Source organism: Schistocerca piceifrons, chromosome 1, assembly GCF_021461385.2.
Source record: "Schistocerca piceifrons isolate TAMUIC-IGC-003096 chromosome 1, iqSchPice1.1, whole genome shotgun sequence".
Taxonomy (NCBI): Eukaryota; Metazoa; Arthropoda; class Insecta; order Orthoptera; family Acrididae; genus Schistocerca; species Schistocerca piceifrons.
The window spans coordinates 298283926-298303469 of NC_060138.1; the positions used below are offsets into that span (position 1 = coordinate 298283926).

Here is a 19544-nt window from a genome sequence, read left to right on the forward strand (position 1 = left end):
ATTTTAATAGAACAATGAAACAGGTTGTTTTATTCATGGAAATGCGACTGCAAACAGTGTGCAAGTCATCAACAAAATTTGAGAATGGAGCAGTTAGTTTCCCTGGGATAGATTTTAAAATAGCTCAGGGCTCAGTTAGGAAGAAATAGAAATCTGTACTAAAAATAAAAAGAGAGAGAAAGAAAGAAAGAAAGAAGGTTTATACACATAAATGCTATAGCTTCCATTACATTTCATGAGCACAGTGGAAAATTCAGAACTGAAAGAGATGTCAGGCTTCTACATCACCAAAATTATTCTTAGAGTCTGCAAATGAACTTTCCAAGTCCTTAAACAGAAAAAGTGAAGAATGAATGTTTTTCAATGGAACAGTTACACAGCACCTTCATTTTGCTAATGACACTGTTTGGCCTAGTGCATATAAATTTAAACTACTAAAGGAAGAACTTCATATGGAAAGCCTGAAAATCAATTGCAATAAGACTAAAATTATTTGTAACTATAATATCAGTTTCCAAAACTAAGTTTCCAATGATGTGTGTTCTTTTTTTTTTTTTTATCAATGACAATCATTAATGGACTTTTAACATGAAAATTATTTTAAAAGTGTAGGATTTTTCAGGCACTGGAGAGACACGTGTCAGAAATTATGAGGAAAGACAGGAAACTACAAAAAAGGTCAGAGAACAGATTGCAGTGAAAGACATCTGTATGAGGGACAGTGACACTTTCAACTATCAGCTGAAAAAATTGAAGTTCCGCAGGTGCATATCTGCATGCACTTCCAGTGCACACTGAACTACTCCCCCCCTCCACCCACTACAGTACCGAAGTGCACCCCTAAAGGAGCCAAAACAAAACGGTTAAGTCCCTCAATAAAGTGAAGTGTCGAACAATAAATCGTTTTCTACATTTGAAGGGAACACCGCTGTAACAAGCCATGCTTAACTGCTGTAAGTGTATGCCAAATACGCATTATAACATGACACAGCATTCAGCTGCTGTGAAAGCTTCCAGTGTGGTCATAGAAGTCTGAATAACAAAGAACCAAGTGGCTAACTTCTCTATGAAGAACCAGGATGAGATTGTGAAATGGAGGACTGGTCCTCGAATACTGTTGTATAACAATTGAGAGTGAGTCAGTCACAGATCACTTGTCAACATTTTACACGACATTTTTAACACGATAAATGTCTTTGCAAACTTGGTTTCATGACTGCTCACACCCATTCAAAAAACCCACTGAAATGAGACAGCAGTGGAAACATTGCAGCTGTGTTAACCAATCTGGATGAGTTCTTTAGCTGCCAATCACCATTGTTGATTACAGGATGTATCACTGTCACCAACACTAAAATGAAATGATCATATTGTATTACTGATCAAAGGTGAAGATCCAACCATCATCAGGCAAGGTGATGCAGAGTGCTTTTTGGGACTGCCTTGATGTGATGCTAACAGATTACACTTATAAGTAGGCAAACCATCACAGCAGGATAAAACTGGAATTTTTTTAATGTGGTTACAGGAGGCCATCAAGACAATGTGTTGCAAGAATTTGTCCAAGGGGGTGATTTTACTCCATGACATTGCCCTTGCTCATTCTGCACATAATGCGCGCACACACACACACACACACACACACACACACGCACGCACGCACGCACGCACGCACCCACACACACACACACACACACACACACACACACACCACTTTTTTGGGCTATCAAATTTTGACTAGCCACCATATTCTACTGACAGGGACCCAACAACTTGCTCCTCTTTCTGCAGATGAAGAAACCTATTGTGTGTCAGTTATTTCCAGAATTATTGATGATGTTATTTCTGAAGTTAATTTTTTTCTGAACAACCACAATGCGTAATTCTACAATCAAGGTCTTGACTAAGTCATCCATTTTTGGGAAAAAGTGTCACATTAAAGGGTGAATATGTTGAGTAGGCAAGTTTCATATTCCCAGCATGATTTTCTTTTTTCGAGGTGACATTTAAATTGTTAAAATAACCCCATTTATTGGTGACTGATTGGAAGATGGGTACATGACGTGCAGGAGTAACATGTAACTGAAATCTGTAAGGCATGGATAAGTGTGGAGGTGGATTTTACACAGTAATGGATGATGTTATTAACTCTTCTCAAAACTGTTTTCTCATCTCTCTCCCTCCATGGTGTAAACCCTAGGTAATAGTGTAAGTAAATGAACACTAAAAACATGGAAGAATGTCATATGAACTGATGAATCAAAACACACATCAAAGACAGAGTATCAGTTCACTGAAAACCACATGAGGCAATGCAGCTTGCTTGGCATCAGGGCACTCTTCTGGCAGGTCATGGATGTATTCTCATGTTGGGAATGTTTACAGAGATGAAATGAGGTCTCTGATATGAAGGGCTTATTTCAATAGTGGTACAAGTCCATTTTTGTTCATTTTGAGATACAGAGTCCTAAAGTTAAATAAGTGCTGAAAAATCTGCAGTTGAGATACCAGAAATATTCAAGCATATGGCTTCTTGCTAGAGATGAACCCTTCTTTCTGTTTGTTTGGATCATTAATGTCAGAAGCATTATAGGCAGAAAAATGGAGGTAATGGATTTGTACCGCTACTGAAATAAGCCGTTCATATGTCAAGCCATTGTCTCTCACCATCTGTCTGTCTGCCAGCAGCAAGTCATAAGCAACCAGTTCAGTCATCAACACAAGTCTCTATCTAGTCCCTCCAGTATTGTATCAGCTTGGCTTGATGACATAAGAGTGCTTGTGTGTGGTTCCTTCACCCTCCACAATGTCATCTGACCTTAATTGTACAGAACACATTTGGGATGCACAAGGTGCATCCAGAAAGTAAGTTTCTCTAATTCTTTTAAAAAACAAGGACAACAAAGTTAGATGAATGAATTTATCGGCAACAGGTACAGCAATATTTGAGCTATTTTTCAACATAGTCACCAAAAGAACTGTCATATCATGGGATCAACTTTTGTATTCCTGTGTTGTAGACGTCTGCCTCTTGTGAATGGAACCAGCACGTGACAGTCGTCTTCACCTCTTCATTGGTCTAATGGGGTGTTCACTTTTTCACCTCTGGACAGAAAGTCAATGAGCAATGTTTCAGAACACCATGCACATCACTTTCTGCATCAACACAATCTCTTTGAATTTCATACTGACAAGACATCCACTGTGACATCAGTGCATTGACTGCTGCTTAGTTTCCGGTGTCCAGTGAGAACCTCCAAATTTCATGCAACAAGGATCACGATATCTGTGGAAAATGGCTGCTGAGCTCCTAATTGTGAAGAGATGGTTTTCCAGGATATGCTGCCGTCCCAGCTCAAGCAGGTGATCACTGATGAGGGATAGTTGCCCAATGCGCTCTTCATCATGGACACTTTGTTGACTTTCAGAAACGTGCCCCACCAGTTATGGGCCATCATGATGTTCTGCTCATAGACCTGACAGAGCTGATGATGAATTTCGATGGGTGCAATGTTTTGTGCATTAAGGAACCTTATCAATGACCGAATCTTGCAGATGGCAAGAGAATGAGTAAGAGATGTCAATTCGGGGCACTGCTGCCGCAGTACTGGCACCAGGCAGGACCTGTCTGGCCGGCATTTGATTGTCATGTCAGACGTTTGTTGCACATGTGCAATTTTCCCTGCTAAATACGTCTACATTAAAGGAAACAACATCGGCAAACTTAGTTTCTGGATGTGCCCCGTCCTTTTAGACCTTTGACCAACCTCCACAAGTCGTAGCCAGCTTTTGAGAAACAATACTCAGGACTGCTGGCCATGAGAAGAATGAGAAATAAGTCTAACACTGAAATTTGAAATGTGAACATCTTAGTTATAACAAGAAATCAGGTAATGCACTTAACCTGGCAAGACAAATATAGGAGAGAGATAGAAAATGAAATATTTCAATAAGTTAACCTTATCCAACAACAAATATAAAAATGAATAAGAATAGGAAAATAGTATGACATTTATAATAAAATATATCTGAAATGAAACTTATAAGGAAGCAAGAATGACTGTTCATCATTCTTAAAAGGTAACTGGGCCATAGTGTTGCTAAAACTGAATTTTGTGTTTCATCTTTGTAAAACAACACAATTAATCATTTATCAGACATAGCTAGAATGTAAACAGTCTAGATTTCACATGAGAGACTGTTTCTGATTTTCAGTTCTGTGTTTTACTTCTGACATTGGTGGTCAAGTTACACCCCTCCCCACCCCCACCACCCCCAAAAAAACAGCTTTTTGAAATGGCCATATTCTTGGGCTGTAAAGGGTCCAGTTACTCCAAATTTATTTATTTATTTATTTATTCATTCATTCATTTTGTACAGCTCTTCCTCAGGGATCTTTCCTAATGGAGACCATTTCTGGTAACTCTTCTTAACTATGCTGATCCATCTTTTCCTTGGTCTTTTCCTATTTACAGTCTTTTCAAGACTTTTTTGGTATCCTGGTTTCTTCCAACCATTTCATATGACTACATCTTAATTAGATTGGTGGAGTTTTCACAGTACATTGAGTTTTACACCTGCACTCATTCTGTTGCTTTCATTCCTTATCTTATCCTTTTTTGTTCACCTCAGCACAGTTCTAACAAACTTCTTTTCAGCAGCTTGGATTTGGTTATTCTCTCCCTGTCAGATGGCAGGTCTCCAGTGAGTAGGTCAAAATGGGAATAAAGAAGATACTGCCTTGTGTGGTACCTGTCTGTCACAAAGGTGCCACCATACTTAATTTTAAAATTGGGCAGCTTAATTTTGAGTTAAGCTTTTACAATCTATTAAACTGTCCAAGTATATGAAATGCTGCAGTTTTTCAAGGATCTTCCATCTAGCTGTAACCTGTGCTGTCGTCCTTGTTTACTTACCTTCATGCTACGCTACTGTACCTGATTCACTGACTTTGAGACCAACTACTCAAAGCTATTCTTCAATATATAAAGTTTTTCTTGGCCTTCATTTCCATTTCCTCCACCTAATATTAACATCAGTGAACAACACTGTTTTCAATTCAGGCCCATACTGCTTCTTTATCCTTTTGGTTGGTTGGTTGGGGGATTAAAGGGACCAGACTACTATGGTCATCGGTCCCTTTTTCCAAAGACAAAGAACACCCACAGAGAATAAAAACGAGGAACAGAAGAGATCACAGACGATACAGAACAGGAGAGACTGAGACAAAGACAAGACAAAACGAACGAAAACCACATAGAGAATGACGGTGGTTGGCCGACCATAGAAATAAAAAAGGAAAAGCCAACCACTTAGAAACACATTAAAAAATCAGTGTAAAATCATAGGCCAAAGGCCAGAATCAACACAAAACAATAAAATAAAACAGAAGCACTCAGATTAAATGATAAAATCCCCCTGCCCGAATAAAACGTAAAACTAAGTCAGCCATAGCGGAGTCGTCTGTTAAAAGGGCAGGGAGCGTATCAGGCAGCGCAAATGTCTGCCTGACCACAGCTAAAAGGGGGCAGGCCAACAGAATGTGGGCCACTGTCAAAGCCGCCCCGCAGCGACATACAGGAGGGTCCTCCCTGCGCAGTAAATAACTGTGTGTCAGCCGGGAGTGGCCAATGCGGAGCCGGCAAAGAACTACCGAGTCCCTGCGAGTGGCTCGCAGGGATGACCGCCACACAGCCGTCATCTCCTTGACAGCACGGAGTTTATTGGACATTGTCAGTTCGCGCCATTCCTCGTCCCATAGCGCCAAGATTTTGCGGCGGAAGACTGCCCGCAAATCAGTCTCAGGGAGGCCAAGGTCCAGAGATGGCTTGCTGGTGGCCTCTTTCGCCAGGCGGTCAACATGTTCGTTACCCGGGATACCGACATGACCGGGGGTCCACACAAAGACCACAGAGCGGCCGCAACAGGCGAGAGTATGCAGAGACTCGTGGATAGCCATCACCAAACGAGAACGAGGGAAACACTGGTCGAGAGCTCGTAAACCGCTCAGGGAATCGCTACAGATAACGAAGGACTCACCTGAGCAGGAGCGGATATACTCTAGGGCACGAAAGATGGCGACCAGTTCAGCAGTGTAAACGCTGCAGCCATCCGGCAAGGAACGTTGTTCGGAACGGTCCCCGAGAGTGAGCGCATACCCGACACGACCAGCAACCATCGAACCGTCAGTGTAGACAATACCAGAGCCCTGATACGTGGCCAGGATAGAATAAAAGCGGCGGCGGAAGGCCTCTGGAGGGACTGAGTCCTTCGGGCCCTGTGCCAGGTCCAGCCGAAGGCAAGGGCGACGAACACACCATGGGGGTGTATGCAAAGTAGCCCGGAAAGTAGGTGGAACAGTGAAAACCTGAAGCCCAGAGAGAAGCTCTTTGACGCGGACCGCTATTGTACAACCAGACCGGGGCCGACGATCTGGCAGATGGACGACCGATCGCGGGAACAGGAGATGATAATTTGGATGCCCGGGCGAGCTTAGAACATGGGCAACATAAGCGGCCAGCAAACGTTGGCGTCGGAACCGCAGGGGAGGTACACCTGCCTCCACTAGTACGCTGTCCACGGGGCTGGTGCGGAAAGCACCAGTGGCAAGGCGTATCCCGCTGTGGAGAATTGGGTCCAGCACCTGTAACGCAGATGGGGATGCTGAGCCATAAGCCAGGCTCCCATAATCCAGACGGGACTGGATTAACGCCTGGTAGAGCCGCAACAGGGTAAAGCGGTCGGCGCCCCAGCGGGTGTGGCTCAAGCATCTCAGAGCGTTTAGATGCCGCCAACACGTCTGTTTAAGCTGCCGGATATGAGGCAGCCAAGTCAACCGGGCATCGAAAACCACCCCCAAAAACCTGTGGGTCTCCACCACAGCAAGGAGTTCGTCGGCAAGATAAAGCCGCGGCTCAGGATGGACTGTTCGGCGCCGGCAGAAATGCATAACGCGGGTCTTGGCTGCCGAAAACTGAAACCCATGGGCTACAGCCCAAGACTGCGCCTTACGGATAGCGCCCTGTAGCTGACGTTCAACAGCTGCAATGCTGGGAGAGCTGTAATAAAGGCAGAAGTCGTCAGCATACAGGGAAGCGGAGACAGAGTTTCCCACGGCCGCAGCAAGACCGTTAATGGCTATTAAAAACAGACAGACACTTAAAACGGAACCCTGTGGCACACCGTTCTCCTGGACGTGGGAGGAACTATACGAGGCCGCGACTTGCACGCGAAAGGTACGACACGACAGAAAATTGCGGATAAAAATCGGAAGAGGACCCCGAAGACCCCATCCATGGAGCGTAGAAAGAATGTGATGACGCCACGTCGTATCGTACGCCTTCCGCATGTCGAAAAAGACAGCGACCAGGTGCTGACGGCGGGAAAAGGCAGTACGGATGGCCGACTCCAGGCTCACCAGATTGTCGGCGGCGGAGCGGCCTTTACGGAACCCACCCTGAGATGGAGCCAGAAGGCCCCGAGACTCCAGTACCCAATTCAAGCGCCGGCTCACCATCCGTTCAAGCAACTTACAAAGAACGTTGGTGAGGCTAATGGGACGGTAGCTGTCCACCTCTAAAGGGTTCTTTCCAGGTTTCAAAACGGGGATGACAATGCCTTCCCGCCATTGCGACGGAAACTCCCCCTCGACCCAAAGACGGTTGTAAAGATCGAGAAGGCGCCGCTGGCAGTCCACTGAAAGGTGTGTCAGCATCTGACAGTGGATGCCATCTGGCCCAGGAGCGGTATCAGGGCAAGCAGCTAGGGCACTGCGAAATTCCCACTCACTGAATGGAGCATTGTAAGATTCCGGGTGGTTGCTGCGAAATGAAAGGCTCCGACGTTCCAGCCGCTCTTTAATGGAGCGGAAGGCCTGGGGGTAGTTCGCAGAAGCGGAACTCATAGCAAAATGCTCTGCTAAGCGATTTGCAATGACGTCGGAGTCGGTACAAACGGCTCCATTCAGTGAGAGCGCAGGGACGCTGGCAGGGGTCCGATAGCCGTAGACGCGTCGAATCTTGGCCCAGACCTGCGAGGGAGTGACATGGAGGCCAATCGTGGACACATACCGCTCCCAGCACTCCTTCTTGCCCTGGCGGATAAGGAGGCGGGCCCGCGCACGCAGCCATTTGAAGGCGATAAGGTGGGCTAAGGAGGGATGTCGCTTGTGACGCTGGAGCGCCCGCCGGCGATCTTTAATCGCTTCAGCGATCTCAGGCGACCACCAAGGCACAGCCCTCCGCCGAGGGGACCCACAGGAATGGGGAATGGCAGATTCGGCGGCAGTAACGATGCCGGTGGTGACCGATTGAACCACCGCATCAATGTCATCGGTAGAGAGAGGCTCAAAAGCGGCAGTGGAGGAGAACAAGTCCCAGTCAGCCTTATTCAGAGCCCATCTGCTAGGGCGCCCAGAACAGTGGCGCTGTGGTAGCGACAAAAAGATCGGAAAGTGGTCACTACCACACAGGTTGTCATGCACACTCCATTGTACAGACGGTAAGAGGCTATGGCTACAGATGGAAAGGTCAATGGCGGAGTAGGTGCCATGCGCCACACTGAAGTGTGTGAAGGCACCATCATTTAACAGCGAGAGATCGAGCTGCGACAATAAATGCTCAACGATGGCGCCTCGACCTGTGGCCACTGACCCACCCCACAGAGGGTTATGGGCGTTGAAGTCGCCCAATAGCAAGAAAGGTGGCGGCAATTGGGCGACCAGTGCAGCCAGGACAAGCTGCGAGACATCACCATCCGGTGGAATGTAAAGACTGCAGACGGTAACAGCCTGTGGCGTCCACACGCGTACAGCGACAGCCTCTAAAGGCGTCTGGAGACGGACAGACTCGCTGTGCAGAGTGTGAAGGACATATATGCAGACGCCACCAGACACCCTTTCATAAGCTGCTCGGTTCTTATAATAACCCCGATAGCCACGGAGGGCGGGGGTTCGCATTGCTGGAAACCAAGTTTCCTGGAGAGCAATGCAGAAGAAAGGGTGAAGGCTGATAAGTTGGCGGAGCTCAGCGAGATGGTGGAAGAAACCGCTGCAGTTCCACTGGAGGATGGTATTGTCCATGGCTGAGAAAGGCGTGACGGGACGGGGAAGGCAGATTACGCCGCTGGGTCACCTGCTGCCTCCGATTGAGCACCCGTGCTAGTGTTATCCATGGCGTCTGAGGGACCGGCGAGTTCTAGGTCCTCAGCGGACGCCAGGATCTCCACCTCGTCCTCAGACGCAGAGCTGTAAGGTGGCGGTGGGGTGGCTGCCACCGCGAGTTCCTTGGGCTTAGAGCTCTTCTTCTTTGATTTCTCACGCTGCTCCTTGGGTTTAACTGGCTGGGAGGGCTTCACCGATTCAGTCTCCGGGACTGAGGAGGATCGTGAAGCCCGTCGACCAGCTGATTGCGGGCACTTACGCCACTGGCGGTCGTCAGCCTTCCCACTGGTGGAAACCTGGGAAGGGAGGGACGCGAGGGACCCCTTGCGAGCGTGAGAAGCCGAAGAAGTTGGACACTTCTCCGGCTTAGAAGCAGGGACGGACGTCCCTGATGGGGGGGATGGTGTTGCCCTGAGGTAGGTGGCGCAGGAGCAACCCGGTGGGTAGAGCCCCCCACTGGCAAGGGGGCAGGAGGAGTCTTACTGGTTATCGAGCTGGCTGGAAGTCGTGAAACTGATGGGGCGAGCACAGGTGTTGTAGCGGCGGCGTAGGATGACGTCATTCGCACGGGATGTAATCGGTCGTATTTCCGCTTGGCCTCAGTATAAGTCAGTCGGTCCAGGGTCTTATATTCCATGATTTTGCGTTCTTTCTGGAAGATTCTGCAGTCTGGCGAGCAAGGTGAATGGTGCTCCCCGCAGTTGACACAGATGGGAGGCGGGGCACATGGAGTATCGGGATGAGACGGGCGGCCGCAATCTCGACATGTGAGGCTGGAAGTGCAGCGGGAAGACATATGGCCAAACTTCCAGCACTTGAAGCACCGCATCGGGGGAGGAATATAGGGCCTGACGTCACATCGGTAGACCATCACCTTGACCTTTTCCGGTAACGTATCACCCTCGAAGGCCAAGATGAAGGCACCGGTAGCTATCTGATTTTCCTTCGGACCCCGATGAACGCGCCGGACGAAATGTACACCTCTGCGCTCTAAGTTGGCGCGCAGCTCGTCATCAGACTGCAAAAGAAGGTCCTTATGGTAAATAACTCCCTGGACCATATTTAAACTCTTATGCGGTGTGATCGTAACAGCAACATCCCCCAACTTGTCACAAGCAAGTAACCGTCGTGACTGGGCAGAGGATGCCGTTTGGATCAGGACCGATCCAGAGCGCATTTTTGACAAGCCCTCCACCTCCCCAAACTTGTCCTCTAAATGCTCGACGAAGAACTGAGGCTTTGTTGAGAGAAAAGACTCCCCATCAGCTCTCGTACAAACTAAGAATCGGGGCGAATAAGTGCTACTGCCATCCTGAGATTTACGTTCCTCCCACGGCGTGGCCAGAGAGGGGAACGTTTTCGGATTGTACTTTTCAGCATTAAATTGAGCCCGAGAACGCTTAGAGACTGCTGGCGGCTGGCCGCCAGCGAGAGATGATGTACCACGCTTCATTGCGGGTCATCCGCCCTGATGCCACCTACTCCGACCAAGGGCCCTCCCCACGGGCGCCACCCAGCCACAGCAAAGGCCACCTGGCAGGATGGCCATTGCCGGGAGTCCTGATGCCCCAGGGAGATGGGCATCTACTCCTTGGCATACGTGGGGAGTGAACGGCGCAGGCATCAGTAGAGCGATCCCTGTGTTGTCAGGGGGCTACAACCAAGAGGGTACATGGCGACCCCACCACAACGGACTGGCTACCGTGCTGGATCTTAGGTGCAAAAATGGCCAAGGTCGTCGTCACAGTTAAAAGAAACACTGCAGAGTGCAGCGTGGTAATCGCCCAAGAGATCGAAAACGAGCGGGACACCATTGCAACGACGAGAAAGACGGCTATAGGTCTAATTGCACGAAGGATACAGTGCACCATGTAAGGTGCCCTTCCCCAATTGGCTCGCTCTTCGGAATAATTTAGAAAGATGGAGGTCAAACCCGAGAGGGGACCATCACATAAGGCCGAAACGTTTGAGACTCCTTTTAGTCGCCTCTTACGACAGGCAGGAATACCGCGGGCCTATTCTTCCCCCGAACCCGCAGGGGGTCTTTATCCTTTTCACGATATCATTCATCACAATGATGAAGAGCAGTGGAGACAAAGCACTACCCTGCTGGACCCCATGCTTGGTCTCAAACCATTCACTTACTCCATTTCCTACTCGAACACAGCATCTTCACTTTATCAATCAGTGCCTTGGGTAAATTTCTTCTCTCTAGGCAGTCCCAGATTTTGGATTTTGATACAATGCCATAGCCTTTCTTTGTGTCTAGGAAGATTAATGTGATGAAATGTATTCACAGTTGTGAATATGGACAATCGTTAGCTGTCTAATGGAATGACAACAATGAAAATTTGTGCTGGACTGGAACTCAAACTCTGATTTTCCACTTGTCGCCTTACCATTAGGCTATTTAATCACAACTCGTGACCAGACTCCAAGTTCCACATGTCACTTGTGGTAAACGAGAAATGTTGGTTTGAGTTCTGGTCTGGACAAACTTCCATTTTCACCATTTCATTACACAGCTAATGGTTGTCCTTATTCACACTAGATAATGTGAAAAGTGGAAGTAAGTGTACCCGTGGTGCAGCAGTTTTCTGCAACATTCTTGCATAGCATTAAAACATTATGTTAATGGGACACAAGCGAAGGGGCTCACATTATGAAGAAGAAATGGTAAATTTAACCTAAACAATGCAGAAAAATGGATTTGGCCTGTCATCAGATGCACTGGATTGTAAAGTGTTACATCAAAAATCAGATTGGATTTCTTCATTCAGCAAATGACATTCACTTTCTATAAAGTATTGAATATTCTCATTGTGATTGTGCCAACCCACTGCCACTGCTAAAGAACTAAATCTGAAGGGGAAAGCCAGGACAAACTGTGATGAAATCTCTTTTTCTCATGACTCTTCTAACACTTGGCTTGATGGAGCAGTTGGCATCAAAAGCAAATGTAAGTCTAATTCTTCTCGGGAAGAAATAATTAGTCTTATTGTGTTTGACAGCTGATTATAAATAAATGCGCATGCAATATGCATTTAAAGGAGAGTATGTAACGGAAAACTAGATTGGCACGAGATATCTACACAGACTGCAATGTCAGCAGTTAACAACATTGGATGCAGACTACACAATTTTTCAACTAGTTCATAGACGTTCATAGACCGCAACATTAATAATTTATGATGGATACACAACCCATTTCAAGTAAACTGATCCGGATAGCCCAGCAACATAAAGTTATTATCATGAAGCTGCCACCTCACAGTGATCATGTTTACAACCCCTCAATGTTTTACTGCTACACTCATCTGTCTATACCATAAAAGCTCTGGCATTGGTTATAACATAACTATTGAAGTAAGAGTGAATTCTGTGTGTAACTTGCTTGCCTAGAGGCACAAATACCCAAAATCAGACTAACAAAGCTTATCTGGAGTACAGACATTGGATCCAGTTACCCCCAAGTCTTGAGGTAACTGAGACCAAATGAAGATAATTTTTTTAACCCTGGCATTCAGAGAGCTTTTCAAATAAAAAATTTCAACCAGGAAGTTTCATTTTATAATAAAAGACTACTTTAACAATTATCTTGAATAAAACATAAGAAACACTAGAATTTAAAGTACACAACATTAAGTTCATGCAGTAAAATTGTGATTCAGTTACCCCGTGATCCTTATAGCACTTTTTTTTAAATTAGTGAATGCACCATAAAAATATGAAATCCGCAAAGACAAACACACCCACAAAAACTGGCATGCTATTCAAAGCAGAACAAGTCTGAAATCATTGAAGCTGCTTATAGGTCCTTATAAATGTTATATTTCACTTTGGTAAATATTTACTTAGTGATTTTATATAGTACAAATCATAACAACCCACATATTTACTGCATCATTTCTTCCATTTCCATAAGAAAAAAAAATTGAACTTATTCTCTCTTAAAAGTAATCACCAAATGAATAGTTTTACCTGAAGAACTTGCATTGCAAGAGTTAAAGGTGTATCTCTTCGTTGTGTCTCTAGAAATGGGTTACTTGGACTCAAATCCTCACTATCACCACAAGCCCCACTTTCAGGAAGACCTCGTTAGAAAAGATAAACAAAATTACTATGGATACATTCTAGGAGATGTTCTAAGGTAGAATGAAAATTTTAAATGGTTATGTACGTAATACACTAGTGAGAGGAAATTGGTGTGTTACAGTTGTGAATAAAATAACTGAGAGTTTACCAACTTAAAACTACACTACACAGTAGACTTTTAACTATTATAAATTAAAAATTAAATTGGCCTTTGAATTAAACATAACAGATCTCACAATGACTGGGATTTTAATAAAACACAAACAAAAACAATAAAATGTATTTAAAAATAGGATATTACACTCTAACAAAATTCCTCACATTATTTGTCTCTTCATACAAACAGAATGAGAAGAGTTACTGCTGCTATATTCAGCACAAATAACCTGCACTATCCAAGTCACAAGTGCACAATGAGACCACAAAGCACATATAAAAATAGAATTTCCTCCTCTTCTAAATCCAGTGTTAAATTCACCTCTTCTAAATGAAAAGTTAAATGCACCGAAATAAAGAACACTGCTTTGAACCACCAAGCTTCTTACAAAATAATTTATGGCAGGTTGTATACATTAGAGTTTACATAAACACATGAACTTCACTATTAGTTGTAAATATCATTAAAAATTGATGTATTGGAATCAGAGTGAAAAGTACAAGTCCTGTAAAATAATTCTGTATGATGTCAGTTTTGAAGAATAAATAATTTACTGATTTTTGCCATATCAAAATATTACTTCAAAAGTCAACAGGTAATGAAAGTATGTAGGTACTTCAGAAATTAAGATACACATGTCGTCCCATGTTATGACCATTGGAGAACAAGGGTGGTGTGTTGTCAGAAGAGAGTGCATGTATAGAATTTCCTGCAGACACAGTTCTACAGTGGTAGGGATAACATGTGCATCACAGAGTGTGACTGAAATGGAAAAGCACTCCCAAGTTGAAGTAGGCAGGACCATATGTTTCTTTTGGGCAAAGCATCAAAGTTGCACACTCAGTCTCCATATATGGACAAAATGCAATGTCATGTCAAGCCATAGTAATATGGTCCAACAATTTGATGAGATCTGCACAGCGTGGGTGACGCTGATCGAGAGGTCCAGGTCTTGCACCTGCAATTTCCACCTTTTCGGCAAGTTGAAACAACATTTGGGGGAAAGAAATTTTCCAATGATGAGGACGTTCACACATCATTTCTTGTATGGCTTCATGAACAATGAGCAGATTTTTATTGTCGAGGAATTGATCAACTGGTGGAATGTTCCAACCAATATTCACAGACTCTGTGACTACGCTGAAAAAATAGTGTCATGTCTTTGTGCTACTTTGAAGTGAATGCAGCATCCAATCAATTACTTGGTTACTTGGCCTGCCATAATAATGTGTAACTCACTTCTTGAAGCAACCGTATACAACATATGCAGGTCAATACAATGAGTAATAAATTATTTCATTTGTAAAATCTGGTGAAATTGATGTTCTTGTCAAAGTGCTGATTCCACTTTAGCTTTTAGTTCTACAACACCATGTATATTACACAGAATTTCAATTAGTGTATGAAACACTTAGTACATTTTTTTCAGGCCATTGCTCACCTTAATGGGACGGTGATAAAATTCCTTGCATTAACTTTCTACTGAGATCTTTTACCATCATTATGTGATGATGATACGCCATTCCATCAATGACTAATCGTGAGGTTTTAGAAATAAAATCTAATGCAATGCCCAACAAATTCAATATTTTCTGCTATCGAGGAAAGCTTTAAACAGCACAAAAATATTACAGTTCCTAAAAACCCTTCAACACAGAAGGACTCTCTCACTCTGCACTGGAGTGGAGTGCACACTATAAGGAAGCTATCTTACCAATCCAAACTTTGTAAAAACTGGGTTTCAAACTGGTAAAGTTGCCTTCCCAGAAAATTCTCCTACATAACTGTACATTCCATGGTGCAGTAAAAGATACATTTTGGAAACAATTGGTAGGAATGTTACTACCATGTGCTTTCTCCTTAGGGTGCTAGCTGAAGAGTATGAAGGAAACTCCTAAGTACTTTTGAAACTAGGAGTAATTCACTAACAAACTCCTATAACAACTGAAATGTATCACTGGGTAGCTGAAGAAAGGAAATAGAGCAAGTAACAAACCACAAAGATTGCCATTCACTTTACTTCTTGCTATTCATTCTGATTATATTTTATGAGGCATTTTCTTAATGTGATTCTCTAACTGCACAGTAACTGAAGGGTGGAGAGAAAAGGGAAACATTTATGGGGCAGTGAAAGGCTGTGCTTTTTCTCTTTAGCTTGGAAATAGTTATTCTTCAATGTTTTCACCTGTTAGGTATTTTGTTCAATAGCTTTGCTGTGAGTAGATGTCATTGCTGCTGTCAAATTTATGTAAAACACCTATTTATGGCTGTCACACACACTTAATTGAAAACAATATTATTTACAAACACAAATTTCTTTAGAAATTGGAATAAATGGAAGTCAGAGGGTTCTAAATGTAGTGAACATGGCCTATCCTCCAAGTAAGTGTTTCCCTTTCTAAAGCACTTTTTTTGGGCAGGTACTGTCTCCTACTGAAATATGATTTCTCCTCACTATTTTTTTCATCCATTTGGTCTATGATTTGTGTACTATTCACTAGTTATCGTTCCACTCTTCACAAGGTAGTCAATAAGATGAATCCCTCCATCCATTCCTTTTTTTCCAGTGCCATCGGCTTCTATCCACTGTTTGATTACTCTTAACATTTCTCATGTGAGGTGGTAACCTCATCATAACAAAATGTTGCACAAAACAGCTGGTTTCTTTTTAAAGTAGTTCAAACAATGCCAGCAAATTAATATTTGCATTTGCTATTATCAACTTTCAACAAATCTGGCATCCATCTGGCACAATGCTTTCTCATTGTCAATTATACAAATGAGAGGAAACCTACTCTTATTTATGTAATACCTATGGCATCAAATATTTTACACACATTTAACCATTGATTGTCAAAAATTATATAGTTTTCTTTCTGGGTGTTTTCAAGTGTGGCAGCAATTTTGGAATGCCCTTCATGTGGATCAATACAGCATGTTTGAATTAATTTATCCATTTTTAACAGTTTGAAATGGAGGAATAGACTCATATCCTTACATAACTTTGAATGACTTTATATTGGCATTAACCAAACCAAATAATTAGCCATGAGAAAATTTCTCACGTGGGAGAGATTATATACTTGCTAATCTGCCACCTCGATTATTGACCAGAAATTCCAATAAACTGTATATTTGAAGCTTCCTGATAGATCAAAATGGTGCACCCAGGCTGGTACTTGAACCCAGCATCTTTGTCTTTCATGGGCAAGTGCTCTACCAACTGAACTACCCAAGCACAACTCATGACCCATCCTCACAGCTTTACTCCACCAGTACCTTCTCTCCTACATGCCAAACTACACAGAAGTTCTCCTGTAAACCCTGTGGGACAAGAGCTCCTGGAAGAAAGGATACTGTGGCAGCCTGGCTTAGCAACAGCATGGCAGATAGCCTTCAGAGTGAATTTCTCCTATGCAGCAGAAATTTCTCCTATGCAGCAGAGTTGTGCTGATAAGAAACTTCCTGGCAGACTGAAACTGTGTGCTCGACCAAGACTCGGACCCAGGGCCTTTGCCTTTCATAGGGAAGTGCTCTACCAATTTAGCTAATCAGGTATGACTCATGAGTCTGTCCTCACAGATTCCCTTCCATCACTACCTCATCTCCAACATTCCAAAACTTTGGGTGTAAGGCCTATGTTTCATCTTCCAATGCCGGAGTTATCATCAGAGTACCACCTCAGAAAGCTGTTCACATCACAAACTTAGCAAGCCGAACTGGTTATATGAATCCACACAAAGGCCAGTTCACAACACAATCAGATTGCTGCCTAAGGTCACAGAGTCATGCCGACACATGTTATGGATCTGTGGTGGGGAATAGTCAGTGATGTTTGTTTTGTTTAGCACTAAGGCCAAAAACTTGTCTAATTTAAATCTTTCTTATTTTCTGTTAACAATACTAAGAAAAGGATAAATTGCTACTCACTGTAAAGATGACATGTTGAGTTGCAGATAGGCACAGCGAGAAAACTGTTATACTTCACCAAAGAAAACACGCACACATTCACACAAGAAATCACGCCTCATGCACACACGACTGCTCCCATTGGTAGCTCTGAATGTAATATGACTGTCAGGTGCATAGCAATCTGGAGAGGGAGGAGGGATAGCAGTGTATGGTTGGGGGGGGGGGGGGGGGCAGAATGCTGTCCGGTGGGGCATGCAGGTACTAGATTGCAGCCTGATGAGTTTGCCATGTGCAATGTCAGGTGGTGGTGGTGGTGGTGGTGGTGGTGGTGGTGGAAAAAGCAGCAAAGGAGAAAGGACAAGTGGGTGCACTGGCAGAGAGCAGTGCACAATGAGGGTGGGGGACATGAAAAGAGAGGAGGTGATAGGACAGAGGGTGGAGAAACTGATTGGAGGGTGTTGGGACAGCATGCTGAGGCCAAGATAATTTTGGGAGCAGAGAATACGTTGTAAGAATAACTCTCATCTGAGCAGTTTAGATAAGCTGGTGGTGGAAACGGGATACAGTTGGCCCAGGTTGTGAAGCAGCCATTGGAATCAAGTGTGTTATATTGAGCCCAGTGTGGCGGACTCTGCTCTTGGCCACAGTTTGGTAGTGGCTATTCATCCTGGTGGACAGGTGGTTTGCAGTCATACCAATATAAAAAGCTGTGCAATGGTTGCAGCAGAACTGGTATACCACATGGCTGCTTTCACAGGTGGCCCGGCCTTTGATTGGGTAAGATAAGCCTGTGACAGAACTGGAATAGGGAGTGCTGAGTGGGTTGATTAGGCAAGTTTTGCACCTCAATCTTCCACAGGCATATGATCCCTATGGCAATGGGTTGGAATTGGGAGTGGCATAGGGACAGACTATGATGTTTTTGAGATTGGTTGGTCGACGGAACACCACATTAAGGAGGGGTGGGAAGGATCTTGGGTAGGATGTCCTTCATTTCATGGCATAATAGATAATCAAAGTCCTGACGAAGGATGTGATTCTGTTGTTCCAGTCTGGGATGGTACTAGGTGATGAAGGGGGCACTCTGGCTTTTGAGGGAGGTGGTAGGATTGGGAGTGTATGTGGCACAAGATATCTGTTTGTGGGGTAGATCAGGTGGGGGGGGGGGGGGGGGGGGGGAGAGATAATGCCCTACAACCACCAACACAATCTGCATTTAGACAGCTGCCATCTCTCCCACACCAAAAAAAATCCCTGACATATAGCCGGCTACCCAGGGATGGCATATCTCAAGTATATTGAAAGTCTCACCAAGGATTTCCTTTTCCTAATGTTTCTGATATTCCAACCTGGAGTTTCCATTGTTTTATTTTCTTTTAAAGTCATTTTTGTACTTTTGGATCATATGGCCTTTCAGTACATCTTAGCATAGTAATGATTAGATCCTGCTAAAACCACAGTGTCAGAGAAAAGAATTTGGTAGGTCTCTGGTTCCAGTGCATGATTTTCTACTGCAGATTTATCTTTCATGCCCAAGTGACAATTGCTCATGAGTTCCAAAAGACAGGTTTTAATGTTTCTTTTTATAGTTTGTGTGTGCAACTGAACACAAATGCAAGGGATTTTATATGCTCCTGCTGTGGAAAGTGGAGGCCACAGGTCCAACTGCAGTGTTCAAATATTGGTGCACCTTTCTTGTTGGTTTGAACATTGTATCAATACCGTGTTTCTAAGTACTCTGCTTGCTTGGTGGCAGTGACAAAAATTTATATACTGTCGTCACATTAAAAGCCAGAACAACAATTTTTTGCAACACGGGCTGCTGCTGCTGCTGGAAGATGTGCAGGGAGAGTGTTAATGAGGTTCTGGAAGGTACAGACAGGGAAGTGGAGCCATGCCGACTTCAGTGCCATGGCCAGCTGACCAGGTTTGAGGTTGAGGATCCGTGTCACGAGCAGCCCAATCGAGGTGGTCCCACTGTGTTTCAAATGGTTTTAAATCTGGGGAGTCTGGTGGCCAGGGGGGTACGGTAAGCTCATCCTGGTGCTCTTCAAACCACACATGGACTCTGTAAGCTGTGTGCCACGTTGCATTGTTCTGGTGGTAGATGTGATCATGCTGAGGAAAAACAAATTGTATGTCGGCTAATATAACAAAAACAATCAATTTTTGAACTCAGGCCCTCACAAGGACTAACTCCTCAATCCACAGAACTTCTCA

The 19544-nt window shown here is 44.3% G+C and overlaps 1 protein-coding gene across 4 annotated transcripts in view; it reads right to left on the minus strand.

The window, feature by feature from the left end:
• Nucleotides 1–19544, minus strand: part of LOC124793985 (RAB6A-GEF complex partner protein 2) — a 106629-nt gene that overhangs the window by 1061 nt on the left and 86024 nt on the right. For all 4 annotated transcript variants that reach the window (XM_047258064.1, XM_047258063.1, XM_047258062.1 and 1 more), the window contains exon 5: nucleotides 13142–13254. In XM_047258064.1, the coding sequence (XP_047114020.1) occupies nucleotides 13142–13254 (113 nt within the window). The remainder of the gene's footprint in view (nucleotides 1–13141; nucleotides 13255–19544) is intronic.